The sequence below is a fragment of the Orcinus orca genome, chromosome 1, assembly GCF_937001465.1.
Source record: "Orcinus orca chromosome 1, mOrcOrc1.1, whole genome shotgun sequence".
In the NCBI taxonomy this organism is placed as follows: Eukaryota; Metazoa; Chordata; class Mammalia; order Artiodactyla; family Delphinidae; genus Orcinus; species Orcinus orca.
Window position 1 is genome coordinate 199,762,936 of NC_064559.1, and position 23,769 is coordinate 199,786,704.

Below are 23,769 nucleotides of genomic sequence, written 5' to 3' on the forward strand. Positions count from 1 at the left end.
AGACTGGAGCGATGCAGCCACCCGCCAAGGCATGCCGACAGCCACCGGAAGCTGGAAGAGGCAAAGGATGGATTCTCCCCTAGGGCTCCGGAAGGGATCCGGCCTTGCGGACATCTTGATTTCAGCCCGGTGAAACTGGTTCTGGACTTCTGGCCTCTAGAACTGTGAGAGGATAAATTTCTGTTGTTTTAAGCCACCGAGTTTGTGGTAATTTGTTAGAGCAGCTGCAGAAAACTAACGTGATTGCAGGAGAAGGGAGGGGAGATGGGTGTGAGGGAGGGAGGGAGGAGCAGGAAAGTTCTTGCTCCTGAGCGCCATCACAAGATGCTCTACAGGGCTGGCAGGACTTAAACTGGTGCTTTCTCTCACTCAGGCTCCCCTGGCTCCTTAACTGATGCCCCACATCCCCCATGAGCGGTTGGAGGAGGCTCGCTTGCACTTAGCGGATGCAAGGGCCGCTTTAGCCGTCAGCTCATCTCTCCAGCCTTCTGCAGCTCCAGGAATCTGGCAAGGGCTTCCGCTTTTGTCTACTGAGCTCATTCACTGCTCCAGGCTGCCCTGTTGGTCAGGTCTGGGGACAACCTCACACCAGCTTCCCCTTGTGCACGGCCCCCTTCTGTCCACAAGAAACACTTGTGCATCTTCTGCCTCCGCAAATTCCAAGCGGGGTGGGGGTGGGGGGAGCTGATTCTCTTCAGAGAAAGAAGCACATGGTGACCGGGTTTATGGATCCCTTTCTCCTTAGTCTGTGTGAGGGCAGACACTCCGGATGACCATCTTTTTCCACCATCATGTTCTCCACGACCCACCTGAAAACAGCATCTCTGGGTGTTTTCTGAGCATCTCAGGCTCTGTGGAGCCAAAATCTGGCCTCAATCATCAAGACCTCAAGTCACCAAGTTTTATTTTCTTCAGGGGAATCTTAAGTCCTAATGTCAGGGCCATAAAAGAAAACGTATGAAAAGGACACAGGGGGGACTAACAACCTCACTCCACGAAACCCATGGCTCCTATTCTGCACCACGTCCAGCTAGACGGAGTGTGGCACAGCAGAAAACAAGAGGGACAAGACTCTGCTTTGCAGGGCTTTCTAGCTGGTGGAACGGAAATGACAAATGGGAGAGACAATGAGAATTTGCTGATGTCTGAAACGTTTGCGTGTTTGAAACGACAGTCAGTTCTCCTGTCCCCCTTGGGTTCTTGCATTCCATGTCTGTTGCCTTTTTTCCAAAGGACAATGTGACCAGGAATCAGGCTGCACCTTTGCCCTCGAACCTGATAAATATCGCTCTGTGGTATCCGAAGCCTGAGGCTGCCACGACTTCATCTCTGCTGCTCTTTCCTGCCGAGTGTCCCTGTGATCCAGTCAACTTTTTATAACTTTATTTTTTTAATCATGAAATACAGAGGAGTGCAGTTAACATACACACACATTAAAGCAAATAATCAAATGAGCATCTGTACACCTCAGGCAGTTCACCTGGCTGGCTGTTTGGAAACTGACTTCAGTGCAGCTCTGGGGATGTGCTGCACCCCTGGGGGGGCTCAGCCCTCCTCCTCCTCCCCCCTCAGTCTCCCTCAGAGGCTCCTTGGGAAGATTAGAATCAACTAGGCTCAGATCATAGAAAATTTTATAGACCCAATGTATGCCCGGGAAAGAAAGACATACGCAGGAATGTTGGCCTTCAATGTATCCCGGTCGAACCTTCAAGTTTGTAATATTCAATTCGACCATGACAGTGAGTGAATGAATAAATGAACGAGTGCCAGGAGCATTAGCTTGACCTCACATACAAAGTGACTGTAAAACGTCATTGCAGGGGCTTCCCTGGTGGCACAGTGGTTGAGAGTCCGCCTGCCGATGCAGGGGACGCGGGTTCGTGCCCCGGTCTGGGAGGATCCCACATGCCGCGGAGTGGCTGGGCCTGTGAGCCATGGCCGCTGGGCGTGCGTGTCCGGAGCCTGTGCTCCGCAACGGGAGAGGCCACAGCAGTGAGAGGCCCGCGTACTGCAAAAAAAAAAAACAAAAAAACAAAAAAAACGTCATTGCAGCTTCTCACAGCAGAAGTGAGTTTTCAATGCCATGACCATGTTGGGGTCCTCGGTGAGGATTTCAGGGGCTGGGGCACAGGGGAAGGAATCAAGCCACTGCCCAGAGGGTGATCCTCCATCCCTCCCCGGGAGCCAAAATGTCCCCAAGAGCTCTTGCTGTGCCTCACTGCAGGGGACCAGAGCCTGACCAGATCTGGCCAGGATCTTCCGGGGACGGGGCGGGGGGTCAGAATGGGCTCAGGGCACCATGCACCACCACTTGAAGGAGAAGGGCTGCCGGCGCACATTGGTGCCGCAGTGCACATTCCCCTGCTGAACGTGGTAGGTGTAGAAGTCATCGATGAAGGTGCAATGGAGGCCCAGAGGCTCCAGCAGGGACCGCACCTTCTCCTCCAGGCAACAGCAGCCGTTGATGATGGGCCCGAAGGGCTTGGGGTACCCAGGTGCTTCCCCAGCACCAGCATGTTCACCTGCAAAGAAGCGGGAGCCCAGGTCAGGGGCAGCAGCGTGCAGCCTGCGGCACCATCTGAGCGCCCCCTTCCTCTTCTGACCTTTGGGAATAACAGCCCCACTTCACAGATGAGCAAACTGAGGCCCAGGCCGGTAACGTGAGCTACTTAAGGCCACCCAGCGAGTCTAGGACTTATACTCAAATCTGTCGGGCTCCGCGGTCCACATTCTTAACACTGCTCTCTCCTTCCCCACTGCCACCCTGTGGCAAACTCGATTACTCAAGGCCCAGTTTCTCGTTTGACAGAATGTCCTTTATTTTCTGCTGGGTTTTGTCTATCATGGAGAAAAAGAGAAGAAAAAAAGCAGATGAATTCAGAGGTCCATTTTCCTCTTCCCAGCAGGTCCCGTCAGGGCTCAGTTTTCCCATCTATAAAATGGGGGCAGCAATGATTCCTAAAACATAGGTTTATTATGAGCATCTGGGAGGCAGATGACTTTAATAAAATAATCTATCAGGGTAAGTTCTCATTAAGAGTTTTAACTTCGCTCCCTTAAATTCTCTTATCTCCAAGCTCAAGTACCACCGCCTCCGTGAAGCTGCCAGTGAGTCAGTCATCCTCCTCTGTGTTTCCATAGCTCCCAGCACAGTGCCTGGCACAGAGTAGGCACTTAATAAATATCTGTTGATATGATCTGGTGAATAAGTGACTACCTATTTTGGGGCACCTTCCATATGTTATACCTTATGTAAGTGACTGTGTTTCCTCCGTTATATTGGGAGGTGGCCTGGTGAGGTGAAAGGATGAGGATTTGGGCTCCAGGCCAACATGGATTTGAATCCCAGCACTACTATTATATAGCTGTGTGGCCTTAGGCAAGTCACTTCGCCTCTCTGAGCCCCATCAGCAAAAAGAACCCAAACACACTTCCATTGCTATGACAATTGGATAAGAACCTGTATGCAGAGTCTGTGCCAGCTCGTAGTAAGCACGGAGTCAGTCTCCAGGGCTTACGAGTCACTGAAGGGGCATCTCACCGCTCAGATGTAGCCCATGCCAAGTGCCTGGCACTCCTCATTTCTCCGCCTGTTCCATGCCCAGGCCCACGCCCCCACCGCCCATCACGGGGCTCCTGGGAGAGTCATGGCTCAGGCTCCAGCTCCCTCTGGAGCCGCGCACAGTGGAGGTACGAAGTCGGCCCTCCGCATAGCTGATTACTTCATCTGAGATGCCTCATCCCCCATCTGTCAGCATCAGCTTTCTTGCCTGGCTGGGCTAAACTGGAGAAAACATGAAATGCTTGGGGCCAATTTTATTCCAGGGGTTAAGAGGAGGGTGCCCCCTCCTGTCTCATTTTAGCCAAGGAACGTTTATTCTAAACAAAATCTTCTGCAGCACTTCAGTGCATGAAACAGACAAAATCTAAACCACTGCATTTGAGGTCCTACCTTGGAACCCCAGGGCCCTGGAGAACCCAGTTTGAAGACCACTGTGCCAGGGACTACAGGCTCTTCCCTGAACTGTAATCCGCAGCTGCAGCAGGAGAGGGGGCTGAAGGACCCCAGTAGAATTGGGTGAGGTTTCTGCCTGGCCTTTGGGTATTCTTGGAAGAGACACAGCAAGAGGGCAGAGGGACGGGAAATATATACCAGGTGACTTCAAGATGGTGCTGGGGTCAGTTAAAAGTTCTCGACAAAAGTGGATCTCCCTCAAGTTCACCCTTCAGACAGGTGAATCCCACTTAGCCCAGGCAGTGCCAGCCTAACCTCCTCAGAGAGGCCTTCCTGGACCAGTCTGAAAAGGTGCCCCACCTTTATTCCCTTCATGGTACTTAATTCGACCTGAGAGCATCTTCCTTGTTGCTTGTCTCCGCCCCCCAGAACCTGCCCCATTCCTACCTCACCCACCACCGAAAGTCCACAGGGCGCAGTTCAGCCAGACCCCAGGCTCTGAATCCCAGCTCTGAATCCCACCTCTTGCCAGGGACCTGGTCTCCCTGGGCATCATCTGTAAAGTGGGGGCGATGATAGTCTTTGACCCCCAGGTGGTTGCCTAAAGCCTCTGAAAGGCGGATAGGGCTGTGCAAACCCCAACGGGTGAGGAGCCAACCAAGCCTCCTGGACCCAGTGCCCAGCTGGCCTCTCTGACTTAAGGCTACTCAGAAGGTCACTTCCTCACCATGTTTGGGAAAAAGGCTTCCACCTTGAGGGTCCCTTTGAAGCCTTTCTGGAGCTTGAAGAGCTGGGGGATGTCCACGATGTCCCCTTCCGTCACGCCCAGCTCCTGTTCCAGTCGATGCATTTCTGGGGGGAGGGAGGAGGGGACGGCGGTGGGCGGGGCGGGGCTCCACGGGACGGGGCGCGGACTGCCGTGGGGGAGGGGCAGGTGGGGCTGAGGCCCGGCCCGGGGAAGGACCACGGACAGGGTCAGGAAGGCGGTGATGGGCACCTCCTTTTCCTCCCACCTTCCCTCCCTCTGCTCAGTCCCTCTGCCTCTCTTTTCTGCTTCTGTGTCCCTGCCTTTCCAGTCACTCCAACGCTTGGCCTCTCTCCTGCCTCTGTCCCTCTGTTTCTGAGAGTTTCCCCCATCTTTCTCCAGCTCCAGCTTTGCCAATTCTCTCTCCTCCGTGCATCACCTTGTGTGTATTCCTGTAGTGGTGACCGAGGTCTCCTCTCTCTCTTTCTCTCTCTCACACACACATTGACCCAAATCCCAGGGCTGTTCATCACTGAGCCCGTGGAAGGCTCTGCCTTGGGCCTCTAACCACAGGGAAGGGGGCTGGAGGTGGGGGTGGGAGTGTCGGGTCTGCCCGGGATATGGCATCTCCTGGGCAGCCAGGCTAGTACCTCCACGTATGAATTATGTTCTCTCAGTTTCTCGTTTGACAGAATGTCCTTTATTTTCTGCTGGGTTTTGTCTATCATGGAGAAAAAGAAAAGAAAAAAAGCAGATGAATTCAGAGGTCCATTTTCCTCTTCCCAGCAGGTCCCGTCAGGGCTCAGTTTTCCCATCTATAAAATGGGGGCAGCAATGATTCCTAAAACATAGGTTTATTATGAGCATCTGGGAGGCAGATGACTTTAATAAAATAATCTATCAGGGTAAGTTCTCATTAAGAGTTTTAACTTCGCTCCCTTAAATTCTCTTATCTCCAAAGGGATCCCGTTTCTGGAGGGGCAAACAGAGGTCTGACCATTGCCTGATGCTACAGGACATATACAGATATTAGGTGAAAACTCTCAGCCGTGGTGACTTCAACCTCTGACTCTGACCAGTGTCTGTGGATTTCACTGAAAAAAATATTTCATTCTGTGCTCCACCCAGACTGAACTTTTTTCAGGTCCTCAAACACATCTTGCGTCCTCCTGCCTCTGTGCCTTTGCTGTTCCTTCTGTCTGGAATATCTCTCTTCCTTCCATCCCACTGCCCCGTTTGCCTGGCCAACTCCTGCTCATCTCTCACGCTCATGCTTGATCTTCGCCTCCTCCAGGAAGCCTTCCTTGAGCTCCTCTCAGACACCCCTCAATGCCCCTGTGTTTAGTTGTTTCCTTGACTCACTTTGCCCTGGACTCTGGGTCCTGAGGGCAGGGAGCTATTCTGCCCTGTTCATACAGCATCCCCAGCACTTAGCACAAAGCCTGGTGCTCAGTGGCTACTCAGACGTCTGTTGCCTGAATGATTCCGTCTGGCGATAGGAGACCATGTGAAGGCAGAGGAAGTTTCCCAGGTAAAAGAACAGGCACAGCCATCTTACTCTTGACCCCTCGGAACAGCAGAGCCTCCCCATGGCCTTCCTTCATTCGCTCCTGGAACAGTTTGTAGCAGGACCTGGGGCTGGCCAGGAGCAGCCAGAAGCCCTGGAGGCAGAAACCCTGGGGTCAGAGGTCAGCTTTGCCCCTGGGTCTCCTAAGGAGGAAGGCTCTGCTGAGGGTATGGGGAGTGTGGGTTTGGACCTGGGCAGGCCGCCTCTTACATGCCCCCTCCTGGGGGTGAGGGAAAAACAGAGTCAGGAAGGTAAGGTCAGTCACCCCCAGGCAGAGGCAGAGCTGTGTTTGGAAACCCAAGAAGAAGGCATGTGGCTTCCTCCAGGGGGCCCCCTGGACTGCACCTTCTTGTGCACTGGAACGAAGCTCAGGAACTCATCCACGTGGCCCACAGCCAGCCAGTCGGAGTAGAGTTTCACAGGGGCCTGCACCTGCTGGGCACTGAGGAAATCCTGCAGGTCCTGGTGCGTCTCCTGGCTTTCCTTGCTGCCAACGCGGGGTTAAAGGAGTGTTATGGGGAGATGGGGGTGGGGGAGCCAACAAAGGTGGGGATTAACAAGGAAGTCTCTTCGGGACTGGGACTTGGCGAAGGGGTCAAGGTTCTCCTTCAGGGAAGGGATTCAGGACCCTGGGATACCTTCTTTGTTTTTTTATTACATCTCCATCTTCATGAGAAGACCGGGCAGGTGACACACCTCTCATCCCCGTATTAGTTTCCAGCTGCTGCTGTAACCCGATTCGTGGCTTCCAACAACACACGTGTATGTCTCACGGTTCTGAGGTCCGAAGTGTGGAATCAGTGTCGCTGGGCTAAAATCAACGGGTGGCGCGTTGCTTCCCTTCGAGGCTCCGGCAGAGAATCCATCTTCTTTCCTTTTTCAGCTCCTAGTGGCCACGTTGGCTGGTCGCCTCTTCTTCCATCTCTTCAATGCGCATCACTCCAACCTCTGTTGCTGTCATCACATGCATTTTCCCACCGCAACCCACCTTCCTCCCTCTCACAAGGAGCGCTGTGATTACATAGAGCCCACCCAGGTCCTGAGAATCCCCATCTCAAGATCCCTAACTTAATCACATCTGCAAAGCCCCTGTTGCCATGTAAGACAGCATCTGCTTCTGGGGATTAGGCCACATTTGAGGAGCCATCATTCGGTCTACTTACTGCACCTATAACTCGGCTTCCTACAAATCGACCGTCTGTACCCTGGGGCTTCATGGGGGCCACAGACTCCCTGAAAAGAGATTCCAAATAGTGAGCTTGGGTGCATTTTTCTGGGAAGATGACTAGTCTCAAGGAGGTCTGTGATAGCTTAAGTCTAAAAACCATCATTTCCAAATCGTCCCTTTCTCTCTAAAACCCATGCCAACCTGACTTCCTCCCCGGCTGGGCCGTCAACACTGCTCCCTCGAGGTCTTCGTGGTCACACAGCTAAACCCAAGGGCAGTGCCCAGGCTTCCTTGTCCATTAGCAGCATCCGAGTCAGCTGGTCTCCCCCATGTCCCTCCCACACTTTCTGCCCTTCCCTTCGGCCATTGCTCCCTCTCAGCCTCCTGTGCACTGGGGGCCCCAGACCTGGTCCTTGATTCACTCCCTCCTTTGACGATCTCACCCAGTCTCATGAAATACCATCCATGTGCTGACCACGCCCACGTTTATATCTCAGTCTGTATTTCCCTCCCAAACGCCGTACATGTGGTACAATGTCTGACTTGGGTGTTGACTAAATATCTCACATTTGCCCCAAGCAGAACTGCTGATCCCCACTTCCCAGCTCCTTGTTCCCTGTTCCTCCCTCAGTCCTCCCATCTCAAGGGATGACACCTGCCACTCACAAGGGTCAAAACCTGAAGTCATCTAGGCTTGTCTCTCCCTCACAGCATCAGGAAATCCCATTGGCTCTGTCCTCAAAACATGTCCCAAATCTGGCTGTTTCTCACCCCCTCCCCTGCTCCCCTGGTCTGCAGCCCCATCATCTTTCCAGTTACAGCACCAGCTTCATCCCCACTCTCCCTGCTCCCACCCTTGCCCCACTGCCGTCCATTCTCAGTGGGCAGCCAGAGGTTCTCTTTAATAACATCAATCAGGTCATAATCATCCTCTGTTTAAGACTCTGCAATGATTCCCCAGTTTCTCAGATTCTAAACAAATGGCTTTACGATGGCCAAGAAGCTCACAGGATCCGTCTCCCCACTACACCTCATCCCCGTCACCTCTCTGCCTCTCCTACCACTTTGCCTCTTGCTCACTCAGCTCCACCCCTTCAGGCCTCCTCGCTATTCTGTGAACATGCCAGGCATGCCCTGCCTCAGGGCCTTTGCACTGGCTGTTCCACCGCCCAGAACACTCTTCACCAAGATATCTACAGAGTCAACTTCTTCACCTCTTTCCTGTTTTTGCTCCAGTGTCAGCTTCTCAAAGAGGCCTCCCCTGACCATTTTATTTAAAATTGCAATCCAGTCCCCCCACCACTCTGGCACCTGTGAGCCCCTTGATTCTGCTCTTTCTTTTTCTGTAGTACTTGATTTCACCTCCCAACATATAATGTATTTCTTCATTAAACATATTGTTCCTTGTCAATCTCTCTGGGCTAGAATGTCAGCTCCATGAGGGCAGGGGCCTTGGCATTGCTCACCAATAGATTCCAAGTGCCTAGAACAGGGCTGGGCACAGAGTATGTGCTCAAAGAACATTTGATGAATGAATAGCAAATTCATCCAAGTCACTGCCCTGGCTGTCGCCATGAGAAGAAAGCTACCTAGGCTGCAGGCTTGGATTTCTGCAGGCGAATGAAGCGGTATCCATGGTCTGGAGAAGGGCCCCCCAACCCAGAACAAGATGTTCAGGAGATGCTCACATGTGCTACTCGCTACAGATTCCAGCACAGGCTTAGAATGTGGCCAAGTTCTCCTCCAGTCTTTCTGGTTCATCAAAGATGAAAGTCCCAGAGCGGGTGATGCAAATCCATCCTTAACACCCGCTAACCTCCCGTCTTAACAAGCGGAGGGTGAAACCTGGTTCGGAGTTTTTGCAGTCATTTGTGTGGAGCTGGATTTAACAGCACTCTTTTGTTTTCATTCTGTTTAACTTCAAGGTTCAATGCTTCTACTTATGGCAAGTGCTACTGGTGTTCCACTGACCGGTTTAAAATGTACTGATGTTGTCTTGTGGGAGAACACCCACCACGTGTAAGCTGCATGCCAAGTGCCTGGTGTACAGTGATGGGCACTACGGCCCAGGCGTGCCCTTGTGGTGCTTCCAGTCTAGCGGGGAGACAGAGGATGGAAAGTAAACAGTCTGGTGATTTATAACAGAAGGAACCAGCAGTGCTACAGTGGAGAATGCCAGGGGCGTGGATGTGTCCTTCAGTACCAGGATGGCCTCACTAAGGAGGGCATTGAAGCTGAGACCTGAAGGTGGAGAAGCAGCCAGACATGTGAACCGGGAAGCTAACCAGGAAGCGGGAACAGCATATGAAAAGGCCCTGGGGCAAGCACAAGTTGGGTACATTTGAAGAACAGGAAGGAGGCCAGTGGGGCTGGAGCCAGGTGAGGGACAGGGAAAGTGGCCCATGATGGGGTTGGAGAAGCAGATGGGGCCGTTGCCTGGTGAGGAGTTTGAATTTTTTTTTTAACATCTTTATTGGAGTGTAATTGCTTTACAATGGTGTGTTAGTTTCTGCTTTATAACAAAGTGAACCAGCTATACATATACATATATCCCCAAATCTCCTCCCTCTTGCGTCTCCCTCCCTCCCACCCTCCCTATCCCACCCATCTAAGTGGTCACAAAGCACCGAGCTGATCTCCCTGTGCTATGCGGCTGCGTCCCACTAGCTATCTATTTTACATTTGGTAGTGTATATATGTCCATGCCACTCTCTCACTTCGTCCCAGCTTACCCTTCCCCCTCCCCATATCCTCAAGTCCATTCTCTATGTCTGCGTCTTTATTCCTGTCCTGCCCCTAGGTTCTTCAGAACCTTTTTTTTTGTTTTTTAGATTCCATATATATGCGTTAGCATGCGGTATTTGTTTTTCCCTTTCTGACTTACTTCACTCTGTATGACAGACTCTAGGTCCATCCACCTCACTACAAATAACTCAATTTCGTTCCTTTTTATGGCTGAGTAATATTCCATTGTATATATGTGCCACATCTTCTTTATCCATTCATCTGTCGATGGACACTTAGGTTGCTTCCATGTCCTGGCTATTGTAAATAGAGCTGCAATGAACATTGTGGTACATGACTCTTTTTGAATTATGGTTTTCTCAGGGTATATGCCCAGTAGTGGGATTGCTGGGTCGTATGGTAGTTCTAGTTGTAGTTTTTTAAGGAACCTCCATACTGTTCTCCATAGTGGCTGTATCAATTTACATTCCCACCAGCAGTGCAAGAGGGTTCCCTTTTCGAGGAGTTTGACTTTGATCCCAATTCTTTTCCTGAGTCATTTGAATACCCCAGACGAGAGTGGCTAAGAGACCGTCGCAGCCCCCCTCTTCCGAGGCTGTCTGTGGGTTGGGTGAGGACACCTGTGCTGCGGTGTCTGTCTGTCTGCCTGGCAGCTGGCTTGTGACGTCAGAGAGCCTAGCCTTCCTCACTCTTGGAGACATGGCCACGGAACACAATAGGACTGAAATCAGGGAGAAGGGCCAAAGTCTCAGCACAGCTGGCAAATTCATCCTGCTGCTCCTGAAACAGGATTAACCTGATTCTGTGGCAGAGAGACACCAGTGACCCCAACTAAATCCCCTCATTGTCACCACTCAGCACAGGAGAACAAGCGAGTTAAACTCAAGTTTCTTTTCAAAGCCTCCTGCGTGGGCAGGGCTGCTTCCTTTCCCCTTGGGGCACAGGGTGCTCCTTGGAAAGCCATTCACCACAGCAAACCTTGCATCCCGCACTCTTTCCTTTGTTTTCCCTGGTGCCTGAGGTTAGGGGGCTGTCCAGGCTCAGATCGCAGACCTGGGGTCTTACTGGGAAAGCAGGGAGCAGGGTGCTCATGGCCCAGTTTGAATTCTAGCTTCACTCTCTTTTTGTGAGACTTCAGGAAAACTGCTTCACCTCTCTGAGCCTCAGTTTCTTCATCTATAAAATGGGTCTAGGACTTCCCTGGTGGCGCAGTGGTTGAGAGTCCGCCTGCCGATGCAGGGGACACGGGTTCGTGCCCCGGTCCGGGAAGATCCCACGTGCCGCGGAGCGGCTGGGCCCGTGAGCCATGGCCGCTGAGCCTGCGCGTCCGGAGCCTGTTCTCCGCAACGGGAGAAGCCACAACAGTGAGAGGCCCGCGTACCGCAAAAAAAAAAAAAAAAAAAAAGGGTCTAGTGATAGCATCTACCTTAGAGGTTGTTAGATTAAATGAGTCAGCTCATGTAAGAATTTAGCCCTTTGAATGCCACAGAACACGTGCTCAATAAATGTAACCATTATTATTACTATTATTATTATTGTTCTTTGCTGAGTTTGCCCGAAACTGCCAGGTTAGTCAAGCATGACTCACTAATATGTCACCCTCGCCCCACCCCCCAAACACACGTAGAGACCTTGGCTGATGAAGTCACACCGAGGAAGTGACCACTCTGATCCTGAACACCCCCATGTCCCAGAGGGAGCCCCCCAAAGACCAGCCTCCCACCCAAAAGACAGAGCCTCCAGCTGGACACTGGGGAAGGTTCTGGTCCTGGCCCTATGTGGGATCTTAGCTCTCCGACCAGGGATCGAATCCGTGCCCCCTGCAGTGGAAGCGTGAAGTCTAATCCACTGGACCGCCAGGGAAGTCCCAAGAGCATCTGTGGAGAGGACTTATGTCCTCGGCAGGGTTTTCCTGAGGAAAAGTGAGCTCATGGCCAGAAAGGGCTCTGGGAAGGGAAGAGCCAGATCTCATCACATCACAAAAATGCCCCGCAGCCACCTGTGTGGTGGCTGCTTGGGCAGGACGCCCCGGCCACCTGTGTGGTGGCTGCTTGGGCAGGACGCCCCGGCCACCTGTGTGGTGGCTGCTTGGGCAGGACGCCCCGGCCACCTGTGTGGTGGCTGCTTGGGCAGGACGCACACCTGCAGGATGCTCACCAGCAGGCGGGGGTGGGAGACAGAAAATGAGGAAGGAGGCCTCAAGGCAAGGGTTTCAGCGCTGGTGCCCATCCCCGCCTAGTACGTACCAGCATGCATTTGATGGGGAAATCCTTCAGGCCTCTGTTCCTTGGGGAGGCAAAGACCACGGGCAGCGTTTTGTGTGTGGCTTGGATGTAGCCGATCTCCATCTCATCCTGTGAAGAGAGAGTGCAGGGGAGGCTGTTACGTGCGCTGCCTGGGTCTCAACCCCCAGCGCAGGGATGGGGGTGTGGAACCATCCACACGCTCCCCCTTGCCGTCAAGGGCAAACGCACGTGGGACATTCAACTCCAAAGGAGGGGCTCCGGGAAAGCGAAGCTTACTGTCCTGTATTTGAACCAACGTGTAGTGGAATCAATGGCGTGCCCTTCACTCTCGCTCCTGGTAAGTGTCCGGCCAGATGCCAGGGACCCATGGTGTACGAGCCTGTCCTCAAGGGGGGGATCCAGGAGCTGGGCACTCACCACCCGGTGCTAGGAGGTGATGGGAGGGAGGTGAGGGGTCTTCGGGAACACGGAGGAGGGACTCCTGATTCAGTTGGGACGGGTCAGAGGAGAGTTCTTAAAAAGAACCTACTTTATAGCACAGGGAACTCTACTCAATGCTCTGTGGTTGACCTAAAAGGGAAGGGAATCTAAGAAAGAGAAGACATATGTATATGTGTAACTGATTCACTTTGCTGTACAGCAGAAACTAACACAACATTGTAAAGCAACTATACTCCAGTCAAAATTAATTTTTAAAAAAGAGAAAGAGGGCTTTCCTGGTGGCGCAGTGGTTGAGAGTCCACCTGCCGATGCAGGGGACACGGGTTCGTGCCCCGGTCCGGGAAGATCCCATGTGCCGCGGAGCAGCTGGGCCCGTGAGCCATGGCCGCTGAGCCTGCGCGTCCGGAGCCTGTGCTCTGCAACAGGAGAGGCCACAACAGTGAGAGGCCCCCGTACCGCAAAAAAAAAAAAAGAGAGAAAGAGCATTGCTGAGCTGAGGCTGGAGGGCAGCAGTAGCTCCGCCCCAAAGGAGGGCAGGTGAGGCCCCAGCTGAGCCCATGGGGCAGAGACGGGGAGGGTGCAGAAATGAATGGGGTACACATCCTGCCTGTATTTTAGCAGGCAGGCGTGATCTTGGACACATCACTATTAGCTGAACCATCCGAAATTGCCATTCTTGGAGGTAAAAAATGGTGGCATATCAGCCATTTCTTCTGGTTCAACCTGGTTTAACACAGATGGAAGGATGAGAAAGGAAGAGAGGGTATTATTTGGAGGTTTAGAAGAAAGAGAAATGAATTCCCGCTGGAAGGATTGAGGACATTTACGGAGGGGATTCGAGCTGGGATTGGACGGGACTGATTTGGACGTGGGGGTGGGAATGGGGAGGGCGGCTGGAGAGAAGGAACAGGGCTATGGGATGGGGTGGGAGCAGGGCGGGCAGCATGGAAGGAGAGGCACGGAGGCTCGGTCAGCCCGCCAACTGCCCACTAGCACCACCCAATGCCAGGTTCTCGGTGCTGAGCTGAATGAGATTCCCTCTCTGCCCTCAGGGGGCTCATGGCACGACGGGGTGGAGGGGGAGCCTGGCACAGAGACGGAATGGTGATCCAGTGTGGCCGGTGTGGGACAGCCAGATTGAGAGGCAAGCTGAGAAGGAGGAGATGGGAGCCATGGAAAGTGCTGGAGCAGGGGTGTGGCCTGGCCTGGTGGCCGAGCCCGGGAAGGCTGGCTTGGAGGGAGGCTGCTAGGGGGAATGGTTGAGCTCCAGCCCCCTGAGCTTTGCAGCATTTCCTCAATTTCCTGAAGTTGTCTGAGAGTTTTCAAGCAGGAAGGTGGTCATCTTGGTGACCACGGCAGGCATGACGTGTCCACAGTAGATGTCAGTGGAGTCACTTGCCTGAGCCCTCCGTCTGTGAGGACCCTCAGAGGCTCCTAACTCCCCGCCTGTCCGAGGAAGGGTGACCAGCCAGGTGCTCGGCCGAGCCCTAGGAGCCCAGGTTCCTGTGTCCCTTGACCCTCAGGGATGCGCCTCCTGTGTGCCCGGGCCACGCACCTGCATCCACCGGTCATTCGTGCTCTCCTCCTTGGCACAGACCCTCAGCCTGCACCTGGCTTTCTTGGCCAGAGCAGCCACTGACTTCAGGAAATCCTCATTTGCAAATAACCTAAAAAGAACAGAAAAAACAACCTCCTTAGTGCCCTTGATTCAGCAGCCAGTGGCCTTGGCTGGCCTTGAGGGGGCAAGCTGGACCCCCTGGGGTGTCTCTAGGGATGGAGCAGGACCTCAGGGCTGGATGGAGGAGGGGAGGGGCACAGTGGGTGCTCCAAGGCACCTGGAGCCTGGACAGAGACCGCAGCTCACCCTGTGTCTCTGCTCCTAGCAAGCATAGCTCGCTAAACTCTGGTAACAACCCAGGAGGGGAGCTAGTGGGCAGCCTTCCACCGAGGAGGAGACAGAATGAGGAGGTCAGAGCTCAAGGTCACGCCATCTGGATTCGAACCCAGGCCTTGCTGGCTTCCAGCCTGCGTCCTGACCATGGGGTTACATTCTCACCCCTTCTGCCCCAAAGCAATAGGAAGAGGAGAGGGGAAGGCCCCCCTGTGACCCCGCATGGTTAGCAGGGGCTCTCAGACTGCAGGAGCCTCCCCCGGCAACTTGTGAAAACACAGCTGGGCCCCGTCCCGTCCCCAGAGTCGACACCCAGCAGTTCAGAGGCTGGCCCAGAACGTGCATTTTAAATGAGTGCCCAGGGGTTTCTGGTGCAGAAGGCTCACAGGCTGCCCTCTGAGGGGAAAAATTATTACATATTACAGTTATTATGTGCAGCAGGGAGACATTGAGGGAAACGAGCCCTGGGAAGCTGGCGTCTGGGGAAGCCAGGCCCTCCACATAGAAGTCTGTGCTGTGATGGCCACCCTGGAGCTCCAGAGGGTGAGAGGGGTGCCGTGGCCCCAGGATCATGCCGTACCTGGAGGGCTGTTTGTCTGCTGGGAGAGAGCAGGGGAGGCTCAGGTCTGCGTCCCTACTCCTGAGACCTTGTCTTCTTGGTGTGTGATGCCTTCCCAAGGCCGTGGCATCTCACCCCTAAGGATCCCTCACAGCGGGATCTGGCAGGAGCCTCCCCTTAGGAGGAAGGAACTAAAGGTCCCACCCTCGCCCTCCCGATGGAGGTCCAGGAATGGAGCGATGAGGGTGCCTGAGTCATTCACAACTTTGCAGAAAGTCCAATATACATTATAGTTCATTCATTCATTCATCCATCCATTCACTCCCTATCACCTGCTCTCAGCTGACACCTGGAAAGACCAGGGTGACAGTCACTGTCCTGGTCCCCAGGGAGTGCACAATCTCCTGGGTAAGTAGGGAGGAGCAAAGACAGTCAAAATTACAGATAGTAGTAAGTTCTGGGAGGTCAGGAGGTCTTCCTGGAGGAGGTGATACCTCCATAGAGGCAAGGAGTTGGTTTGTGGCCAAACCAATGTCAGTCTAATCGCTGAGGTTTGAATGGAAGTCAGATCAAGTTGCGCCTCTGCACAGCCCTCAGATGGCCCCCCACCTCCCGCAGACTAGAAGCCACAGTCATTTCCTGCCTCCCTGACCCAGCCCCTTCCCCTCTGGCCTTTCTTCTCCACCCTCATCGCCCCCACTTAACCCTTGCGTTATGCACTCCAGCGGAGCCAGCCTCCCTACATTCCTCAAACCCATGGGCACATCTCACCTCAGGGCCCTTGCACCTGTGGTTCCCTCTGCCAGGAGTGCCGTTCCCCTGGGTGTTCCCACACCTCTGTCTGCTCAATGATACCTTCTGGGGGAAGCCTTCCCCGGCCCCCCTTCCCCACACCCCTCGTTCTCTTCCTCTTCACTGTTGCATCCTTCTGTGTAGCATTTAATGCCGTCTGAGGCACTAGACACTTTACTTAATGATTTTACATATCATTGCTCTCAACCCGCTGAGATGAAAGTGACATGAGGGCAGAGACTTTGTTTTGTTCTTTGCCTAGAACCGAGCCCGACACTCAGTGGCAGGTGCTCACAAGCCGCTGAGAAGTTACTGATGTCTCTGATCACCAGGTTGTTGGAGAACAAATTATTACATATTACAGTTATGATGTGCAGTCAGCTTGGATTCAAAAACCTCTGTAAACAACAGTCCTCTGTGTGTGTGTGTGTGTGTGACAGAGACAGACACACAAAGAACAGCTACAACAGTCCTTGGGAGGGAGGTCATTTCCTTCTCGTGCTCACCCAGCACCAGACATCATCTTGTTTGCTGCATTTTGTCTGTGCCCTTTCTACAAGGCAGTGGGCAGAGATGTCCATCGTGCTTACTGCTGCATCCTCAGTTCTTAGAACCTGGCACAGGGTAGGTGCTCGGGAATTATTCACTGAAGTGTGTGTGAAGGGGCTGAGTCCCATTGGCTGGGATGGGAAGGGAACACCAAGGTGACGGCCAAGGGCGACTCACCATTGGCTCGAAACACCTGACTTTATCCATCTCAGACTTGGCCACATGGAGCACCAGCTGGTGCTTGCTGAAGTCCCTGGGGGTCTTCGTGCTCAGGGTCACCAAGGACATGTCCTTCAGGTCTGGAATGAGAAGGGCATGGCCTGAGACGCAGGCCCCTGAGACTACGCCCCCCCACCCAAGACCACCCTCATCACGTCACCTGCTTTATTTTCCTTATGCTCTTTCCAGTATTTAAACAATATTTTTCATTTTAGAATTAAAGGAATTCAAGGTTTTGGTCCTCTCCCACTAGGATGAACTTAGGATGTAAGCTGGCCAAAGCAGAAATCACATTTATCTTGTTTGTTGCTCTGTTCCCAGCTCCGAGAAGCATCTAGAACAATGCCTAGCACAAGGCAGGTGCTCAATACTTATTTGTGGGGTGAATGAGTGGAAAGGTTTCTCCCCGGGGCCTGCGTGGGAAGTGAGCCAACCTGAATAGTGGCCGGCAAAGGCTTGGGGAGATTGAAGATGGACGAGAGTCAGAGGCTGGACAAGAGTCACGTGGTCAAGGGCACTGGAGTGGGTGGGGTTTGAACCCTGGATCTCTGTGGGCTTGGGGAGGTATTTCAGCTCTCCGTCCCTCTGCTTCCTTGTAAATACACAGGGCTGAGCGCAGAGCCCACATGGAGGGAAGGGTGCAGTCATATGTGTAAAGTGCATATTATAGCGCCCGGGCTGGTTGGTTATTACTGTGTGCCAGGCAGCGTGTAGAGGCTGCTCCCTGGCATCAGGCCAGGCCAACTCCATGCAACTTCAAAATGCATCCATTTCTAGGCCATTCTAGCAACTCCCCAGGAAGGCGGCAGCTGCTGCCCTGGCCAAATAATCCTGCCCCCCTCGGCGCCCTCCTCCAGTGCAGGTCTTCCACCCTGGCCATGCCTCAGAGGTATGCCAGCAGGGACCCTGCGCCCAACTTGTGCCCCTAAACCTGCCCTGGTGTTGGGATGCCTGGGTTCAAATCCTGAGCCTGTGACTTACTAGCTGTGTGACCCAGAGCAAATTGCTTCACTTCCCCATACCTCAGTTTTTCCATCTGTAAAGTGGGGGTGAGGACCATACATACTTCTGAAACTTGAGCTGAAGGATCAAATGAGTTAAGAATTCTGAACTGGTCCGAGCAGCGCCCAGCCTATGGCAGGGGCTCAGGGCTGCTCTGGCATGAATTTGGGGCTCTAGTCAGGCTTTCATTTTGAATTATTTTGGGCCCCAGGTTTGACCCAAGAGCAGAAGTTTGGGTTGGTTAACGGGCTGGGGATGGAAATTGGGCCCTGGAGGAGGCATTGGGAGACTGAGCGTTGCTCCCAGCTCTTTCCTGGCTGCTGTGTGACCTTGGGCAGGTTACTTGCCCTCTCAGGACCCCTGTCCATTCCTTCACCTGCATAACAGGCATGCTAAAAAGAACATGCTTCCAATAACCCTGGTTTCCGAGGGCTGTTACAAGGCTCAGGACAAAAGGCTTCACAAAAAGGCAATGCTCTATTCCCATTGGTTCTTGGGGGGTCTTTACCTTGGCTGTCAAGCTGGTCATCCTTGCAGTCCACAGTGGAAGATTTGGGATTGTCTCTGTCACAGTTCACTGGCAGGATGGCGCCCTGCCCATGAGGGCCCCAGGTCCAGGTCCTCTGTGGACACCCAGCAGAGATGGGGCACACTTAGGAACCTGTGTATGTCCCTCCAACTCCTGGGAAAGCCCAGCCACCTTGCCCTAGCACCTCGATAGCCTTTTGTGATTTACACATTTTGTTCCCACATCAGGTAATGTTTTGGTCCCAAGAGTGGATTTTTGCCTGCCCCGAAAGTCATAAACAAATTCCACTCATCCACTTAAAAAAAGGAGTCCAAGACAGTAAAATTGATTTCAACAGCTTTTAAAAAGTGTTGGATTAGCAAACCAAACTGAGCTAAATATTTGTGTCTAGACTCAAATCTAAATAGCTCCTCTTCTGAGAACTCTTAATTACTCCTTCACCAAAGTGTGGGCACTATTCCTAGCAGTTGGTTACTGTCTGCCCAAAGATGAAAGCAAATTGAGCAGCCCCTCCCAGCAGGAATCTAATAGTGATGACGTCTTCTGTTTGTAGGAGAGCATTCTCCCCTGGGGAATGACTGTGTTTTGGGAGGGACCCAAGGATGAATTCCACTCCCAGAGCTGTAATTCTTCCCCCCATTTTTGACTGACCCCACAAAGGGATATTAATTTTTGACAGGTCATATCATCTTAAAGTGCACACCAGCATATGGAGAATTCCCTGGCGGTCCAGTTAGGACTCGGTGCTTTCACTGCAGGGGGCACGGGTTCGATCCCTGGTTGGGGAAATACTATCCGGCAAGGCACACAGTGTGGCCAAAATAATAAATAAATAAAATACAGTGCACACCAGCACAAAAATGTGCAGGCAGCTTTGGGGTTTCAGGGACACCCTGAGGTTTATCCATGGACCCCAGTTAAGACGATTCATCACCTGCGTACGACATCACCCTATATTTCTGCAACATACATTCCCTCTCCCCACCTGGCTCCTTCCCTCCTCTATCCCCTGCATCTTTTCTTTATTATTCACCTCATGTGAACCTCTCCCACCAGTAGCTAAAGTCTAGTATAGGGGATTTTTTTTTTTTTGGCTGCGCTTTGCGCTTGCGGGATCGTATTTCCCCGACCAGGAATCGAACCCGTGCCCCCTGCAGTGAAAGTGTGGAGTCCTAACCATTGGACCGCCATGGAATTCCCCATAGTATAGGGAATTTTTGAGCCAGAGTTGAGACCTGCCTGCAAATTTTCTCTCTGCTGTGCATGAACTGGGTGAGTCTAGTTTCCAGTTTGTGGGACAACACATTCTCTGAACCCACAATCATGAAAATCTAGTTTTGTAGAATAGATGGGACCTATGTAAACCAAAACGGTAATGGTATTCGTGATTTTAATTTTCTTTTTTTTCCTGTTCTTCTTAAATTTGTTTCGTTTACTATTAACAAGGATACATGAGACAGGCAGCTGTTCACCTCATCACCACCAGGGGGCGCGCTAGGAGAAGCCAGTGGAGTTACGGGAGCATTTGGGGCGCCGGACAAGGTCGAGCCATACCTGGTCCTTCCTGCCTCCGGTGGACTTCATTTTGCCAGTGCGAGTGAAGTCCGCGCTCAAGGAGATTTCTGAAATCCCGGGGAGAAAGAGGAGAGGGATAGTGAGGGTGCAAGGTGGGAGCACTCAGTCTGGTCCCAGATGGACACTCCTTTCCCCAGGAGACCTATCTGCACAAAGGCTTCTTTCTCACTGGTTCAGAGGAGACACAGGTTCTAAGACACCCCCATGTCTCCCAAGAAGAAGTCTGGCTGCAATTCTGACAGCAGAGCCGGGGCTTCTAACCACACACATTCTCCTCTCATGGAGGACCTGCCACAGCTGTGATGCCAACCAGACCCTGCATGTCTGGCCATCCCCAGGGGTCTCAGAAAGAGCTCCCGGCCACCCCAATGGATGTATGGTACGAAGCCCCTGCACGGACACCTTGCCAGGCTCTCAAAGGCCTCTGGCCCCAACTCCAGCCCCAGTGACTTTGGGGTAGGGGACACAGTGGTTATTCCAACCCCACCTGGCTCTTCGTTCTGTGTACCGTGACTGCACTGGGGACAAGCCACAGCCCCAACATACCCTGCTCTGTCCAAACGGCATGGCTGGGAAAGCATATGTTCGCTTCTGAATCCTTCCCCTCTCATCAGAGCGCATGACTCTACGGTCATTCCAATGACATTGTGTAGCGACCCCGTGAGCTCACACAATGAGATTGACCTAGATGACATTTTAAACATATCCCTAGCCATGTATCGATGTTGGGCCATAGAGCATAGCGCTTGGTGGCCAGAACTTCCTGGCTCCTTTGCTAAACAGCTGTGTAATCTTGGGCAAGTCCCTTTACCTCTTGTACCTCAGTTTCTTCATCTGTAAAATGTGGTAATAATAGTGCCAATTTCATTGGATTGTTGTAAGGTTTAAATGTAAAGTCTTGGCACCCTGCCTGGCATAGAGTAAGTGCTATATAATAATAACAACAACAATAATAATAATTACTATGAAAATGTGTATTAATGAAATAAATGAATGAAATTCATTAATGAAAAGAAACCTGGAGCTTTCACATGCTGTTCATATATTTAATGTATGTTTAAATAGTAATAATAATATTATGATACTATTGTCCCAGACGAGGTCAAGTTAAAAATGTACTTTATTTAAAGAAGAATATTAAATAAATACGAGTACAAGCAGATCACTGATGTGGCAAAAATGGTGAAGATGGGATGTAAATAATGGAATTTGGGGAACACTGGTCTATATTATTGCATAAAACAGTCTCAACGGGCTTCCCTGGTGGCACAGTGGTTGAGAGTCCGCCTGCCGATGCAGGGGACACGGGTTCATGCCCCGGTCTGGGAAGATCCCACAGGCCGCGGAGCGGCTGGGCCCGTGAGCCATGGCCGCTGAGCCTGCACGTCCGGAGCCTGTGCTCCGCAACGGGAGAGGCCACAACAGTGAGAGGCCCGCGTACCGCAAAAAACAACAACAACAACAACAAAAAAGTCTCATCATCTACTTTTTCTCATAAATATTTGAGGTTTCAAAAAGGTATAGAGACTCGTATGTTGAAAATCCACGTACCACTTCCTAAGCTGAGAAATCAAATATTGAGATGTAATTGAAACTTCCTGCAAACGCCCTCTCTCCCCAGCTCTATTCTGGGTTCACTGACTGGGGAAGGAATACTTATGAACTACCAGATGCATGACTGGCTAGAAATTATCCTTTTCTCTGCTCAGTCTAAAGTAAGCTTCAGGGTGTAGTTTCTCCTGGAGAGATGCCTTGCATGGGTGTGTGTGTGGAGGGAGAGGGGTGGTGCTCCAAGGTCCCTGGCATCACTTACCGACCCCGGTGATGTAGAGCAGGACTTCAACTGGAGTGGTCTCGGGTCCATAGTATGAAATCTGAACCTATAGGACAGAAGCCAACCACTAATGATTTCCCTTAGTCATTCAACAAACACTAACTGGCCTGCTATGTGCCAGCTCAGAGCAGGGTGCTGAGGAGACAAGGATCAGGCTCCCAGCCTGTTAGGAACACCCCAGCTGGTGGGAGCGGAAGGGGAGCAAAACACTCAGGTGACTATGATGTACAGAAGAGGGTCCTTTGGGAGACCAGGGAGGCAGCGGCTTCCTCTGCCTGTATGGTGTCAGGAGTTCAGCAGATGGGGATGTGGTGGAAGAGGCATTGGAGGGAGAGTGGCAACACCAACTCCCACTGCCCAAGGTTAAAAATCCAGGAAGAACCCATCTGATTGGCCCCGCCTGGCCAGAGGAGGGCAGAGTGTCAGGAACCACACTTCTAAGCAAGATGACGGAGGGGAGTTCCCCAAAGCAAAACCAAAGAGCTGCCACCAGAAGAAGGGGAGCTCCTGAGGGTCGCACTGAGGTGTCTCGACCTCTCCTGCAGATAGTGGGAATCCAGGCAAGTGTCACAACCACTGTCACCTTGCATCTGTACCACGGCATCAGCCTCCTGACTGGTTGCCCTGCCCCCAGTCTGCTGCCTAGATGTAACTGACTCACTACACTGCAGCCAGTGGGTCTTTCTAACATACATATGTGGTCTTGTTACTCCTGGATGAAAGGTTTTCATTGGCTTCCTGTTGTCCTAAGAGAATGAGGTCTCTGATGCCAAACTCTCTAATACTGGCTCCCTCTCTCCCTCACCTTCCCTCCTACCTTCCTTTCTTTCCATACAGCTCTTCCTCAGCTTCTCCAACACACATCTCACCCTCTCTTATCCAGAATGTGCACACAGGCCACATCCCCTGTGTAGAGCTCTCGCTTCTCTTTTCCTCTCTTAAGCAGGTCATTGATACCATCCATCAGCTTGCCACTTCTCCCAGGAAGCTTTCTCTGATTGCACCCTTGCTGACCGGCTTTGATGCCCAAGGTCTGTATTCTTACAGCAGGCAACAACTCTGCCCCAGGAAGTATCCTGCTTGGCCTGTCCTGCTGGGAACAAGTGGCTGTTGTCCCAGATCCCTGTGGGAATCCTGGAGGGTCCTGTTGAGTCCATCTATAGTCAATGCGGCTACAGCGGGTTGAATGGTGATTCCCCAAAAGATACGTCCACGACCTAATCCCTGGATCCTGTGAATGTGACCCTATTTGGAAAAAAAGATCTTTGCAGATGTAATCAAGGATCTTGAAATGAGATCATCCTGTATTATCCAGACAGGTCTTAAATCCAATGACAAGTGTCCTTATAAGAGTGAGGCAGAGGGAGATTTGACAGGTTGAGGAGGAGGTAATGGACCACGGAGGCAGAGATTGGAGCGATGTGGCCACAAGTCTAGGAATACCAGCTGCCACCAGAAGCTGGGAGAGACAAAGAACTGATTCTCCCCAGAGCCTGCAGAGGGCTGGGGCTCTGGGTCGACTGAGTGGCTGACCTGTTATGACCTGCTGACCTCCTCCTACACATCCCAGCCCACGGCTGCCACACTCACCTTCCGGTCACCTGTGCTATCGCTGGCAGCTCTCATCTTCAGGCTCACCTCCAGCCCAGGGTCCAGGGGCCACTTGGAGGAACCTGTGAGATTCTTCTTGGCTGGAGGGTGGTGGGCAACATCTACGACCACTCCTGGGGAAGCATTGATGCTAAGGGATGTGCAGTCCTTGGGGGCAGAGCTGTGGAAGAGACAGATGGGGAGGACAGGGGGACACGGTGAGGCAGTGCCTGGCCCACTACTGCTCTCCCCACTGTTCTTCCTTTCCCCACCAGTGTGGACACCAGAAGGCAGCCAGACTGACCCTGACCCTGGGAGTAAGTACTGGTAGGTTGTCAGGAGGTAGTGAGAAACAGAAAGAA

At 52.4% G+C, this 23,769-nt stretch overlaps 1 protein-coding gene across 1 annotated transcript in view; it reads right to left on the minus strand.

The window, feature by feature from the left end:
• Nucleotides 1-2,289: 2,289 nt before the first annotated feature.
• The window catches only part of PADI4 (peptidyl arginine deiminase 4), a 31,323-nt gene continuing 9,843 nt past the window's right edge, over nt 2,290-23,769 (minus strand). Inside the window, 18 exon segments of the mRNA XM_004272578.2 lie at nt 2,290-2,489; nt 2,492-2,522; nt 4,683-4,789; nt 4,792-4,807; nt 5,351-5,421; nt 6,259-6,361; nt 6,613-6,754; nt 9,499-9,676; nt 10,870-10,960; nt 12,427-12,534; nt 14,423-14,534; nt 14,924-14,928; nt 15,182-15,354; nt 16,832-16,957; nt 18,388-18,502; nt 19,963-20,030; nt 21,797-21,863; nt 23,408-23,588. Coding sequence (XP_004272626.2) covers nt 2,290-2,489; nt 2,492-2,522; nt 4,683-4,789; nt 4,792-4,807; nt 5,351-5,421; nt 6,259-6,361; nt 6,613-6,754; nt 9,499-9,676; nt 10,870-10,960; nt 12,427-12,534; nt 14,423-14,534; nt 14,924-14,928; nt 15,182-15,354; nt 16,832-16,957; nt 18,388-18,502; nt 19,963-20,030; nt 21,797-21,863; nt 23,408-23,588 — 1,894 coding nt within the window.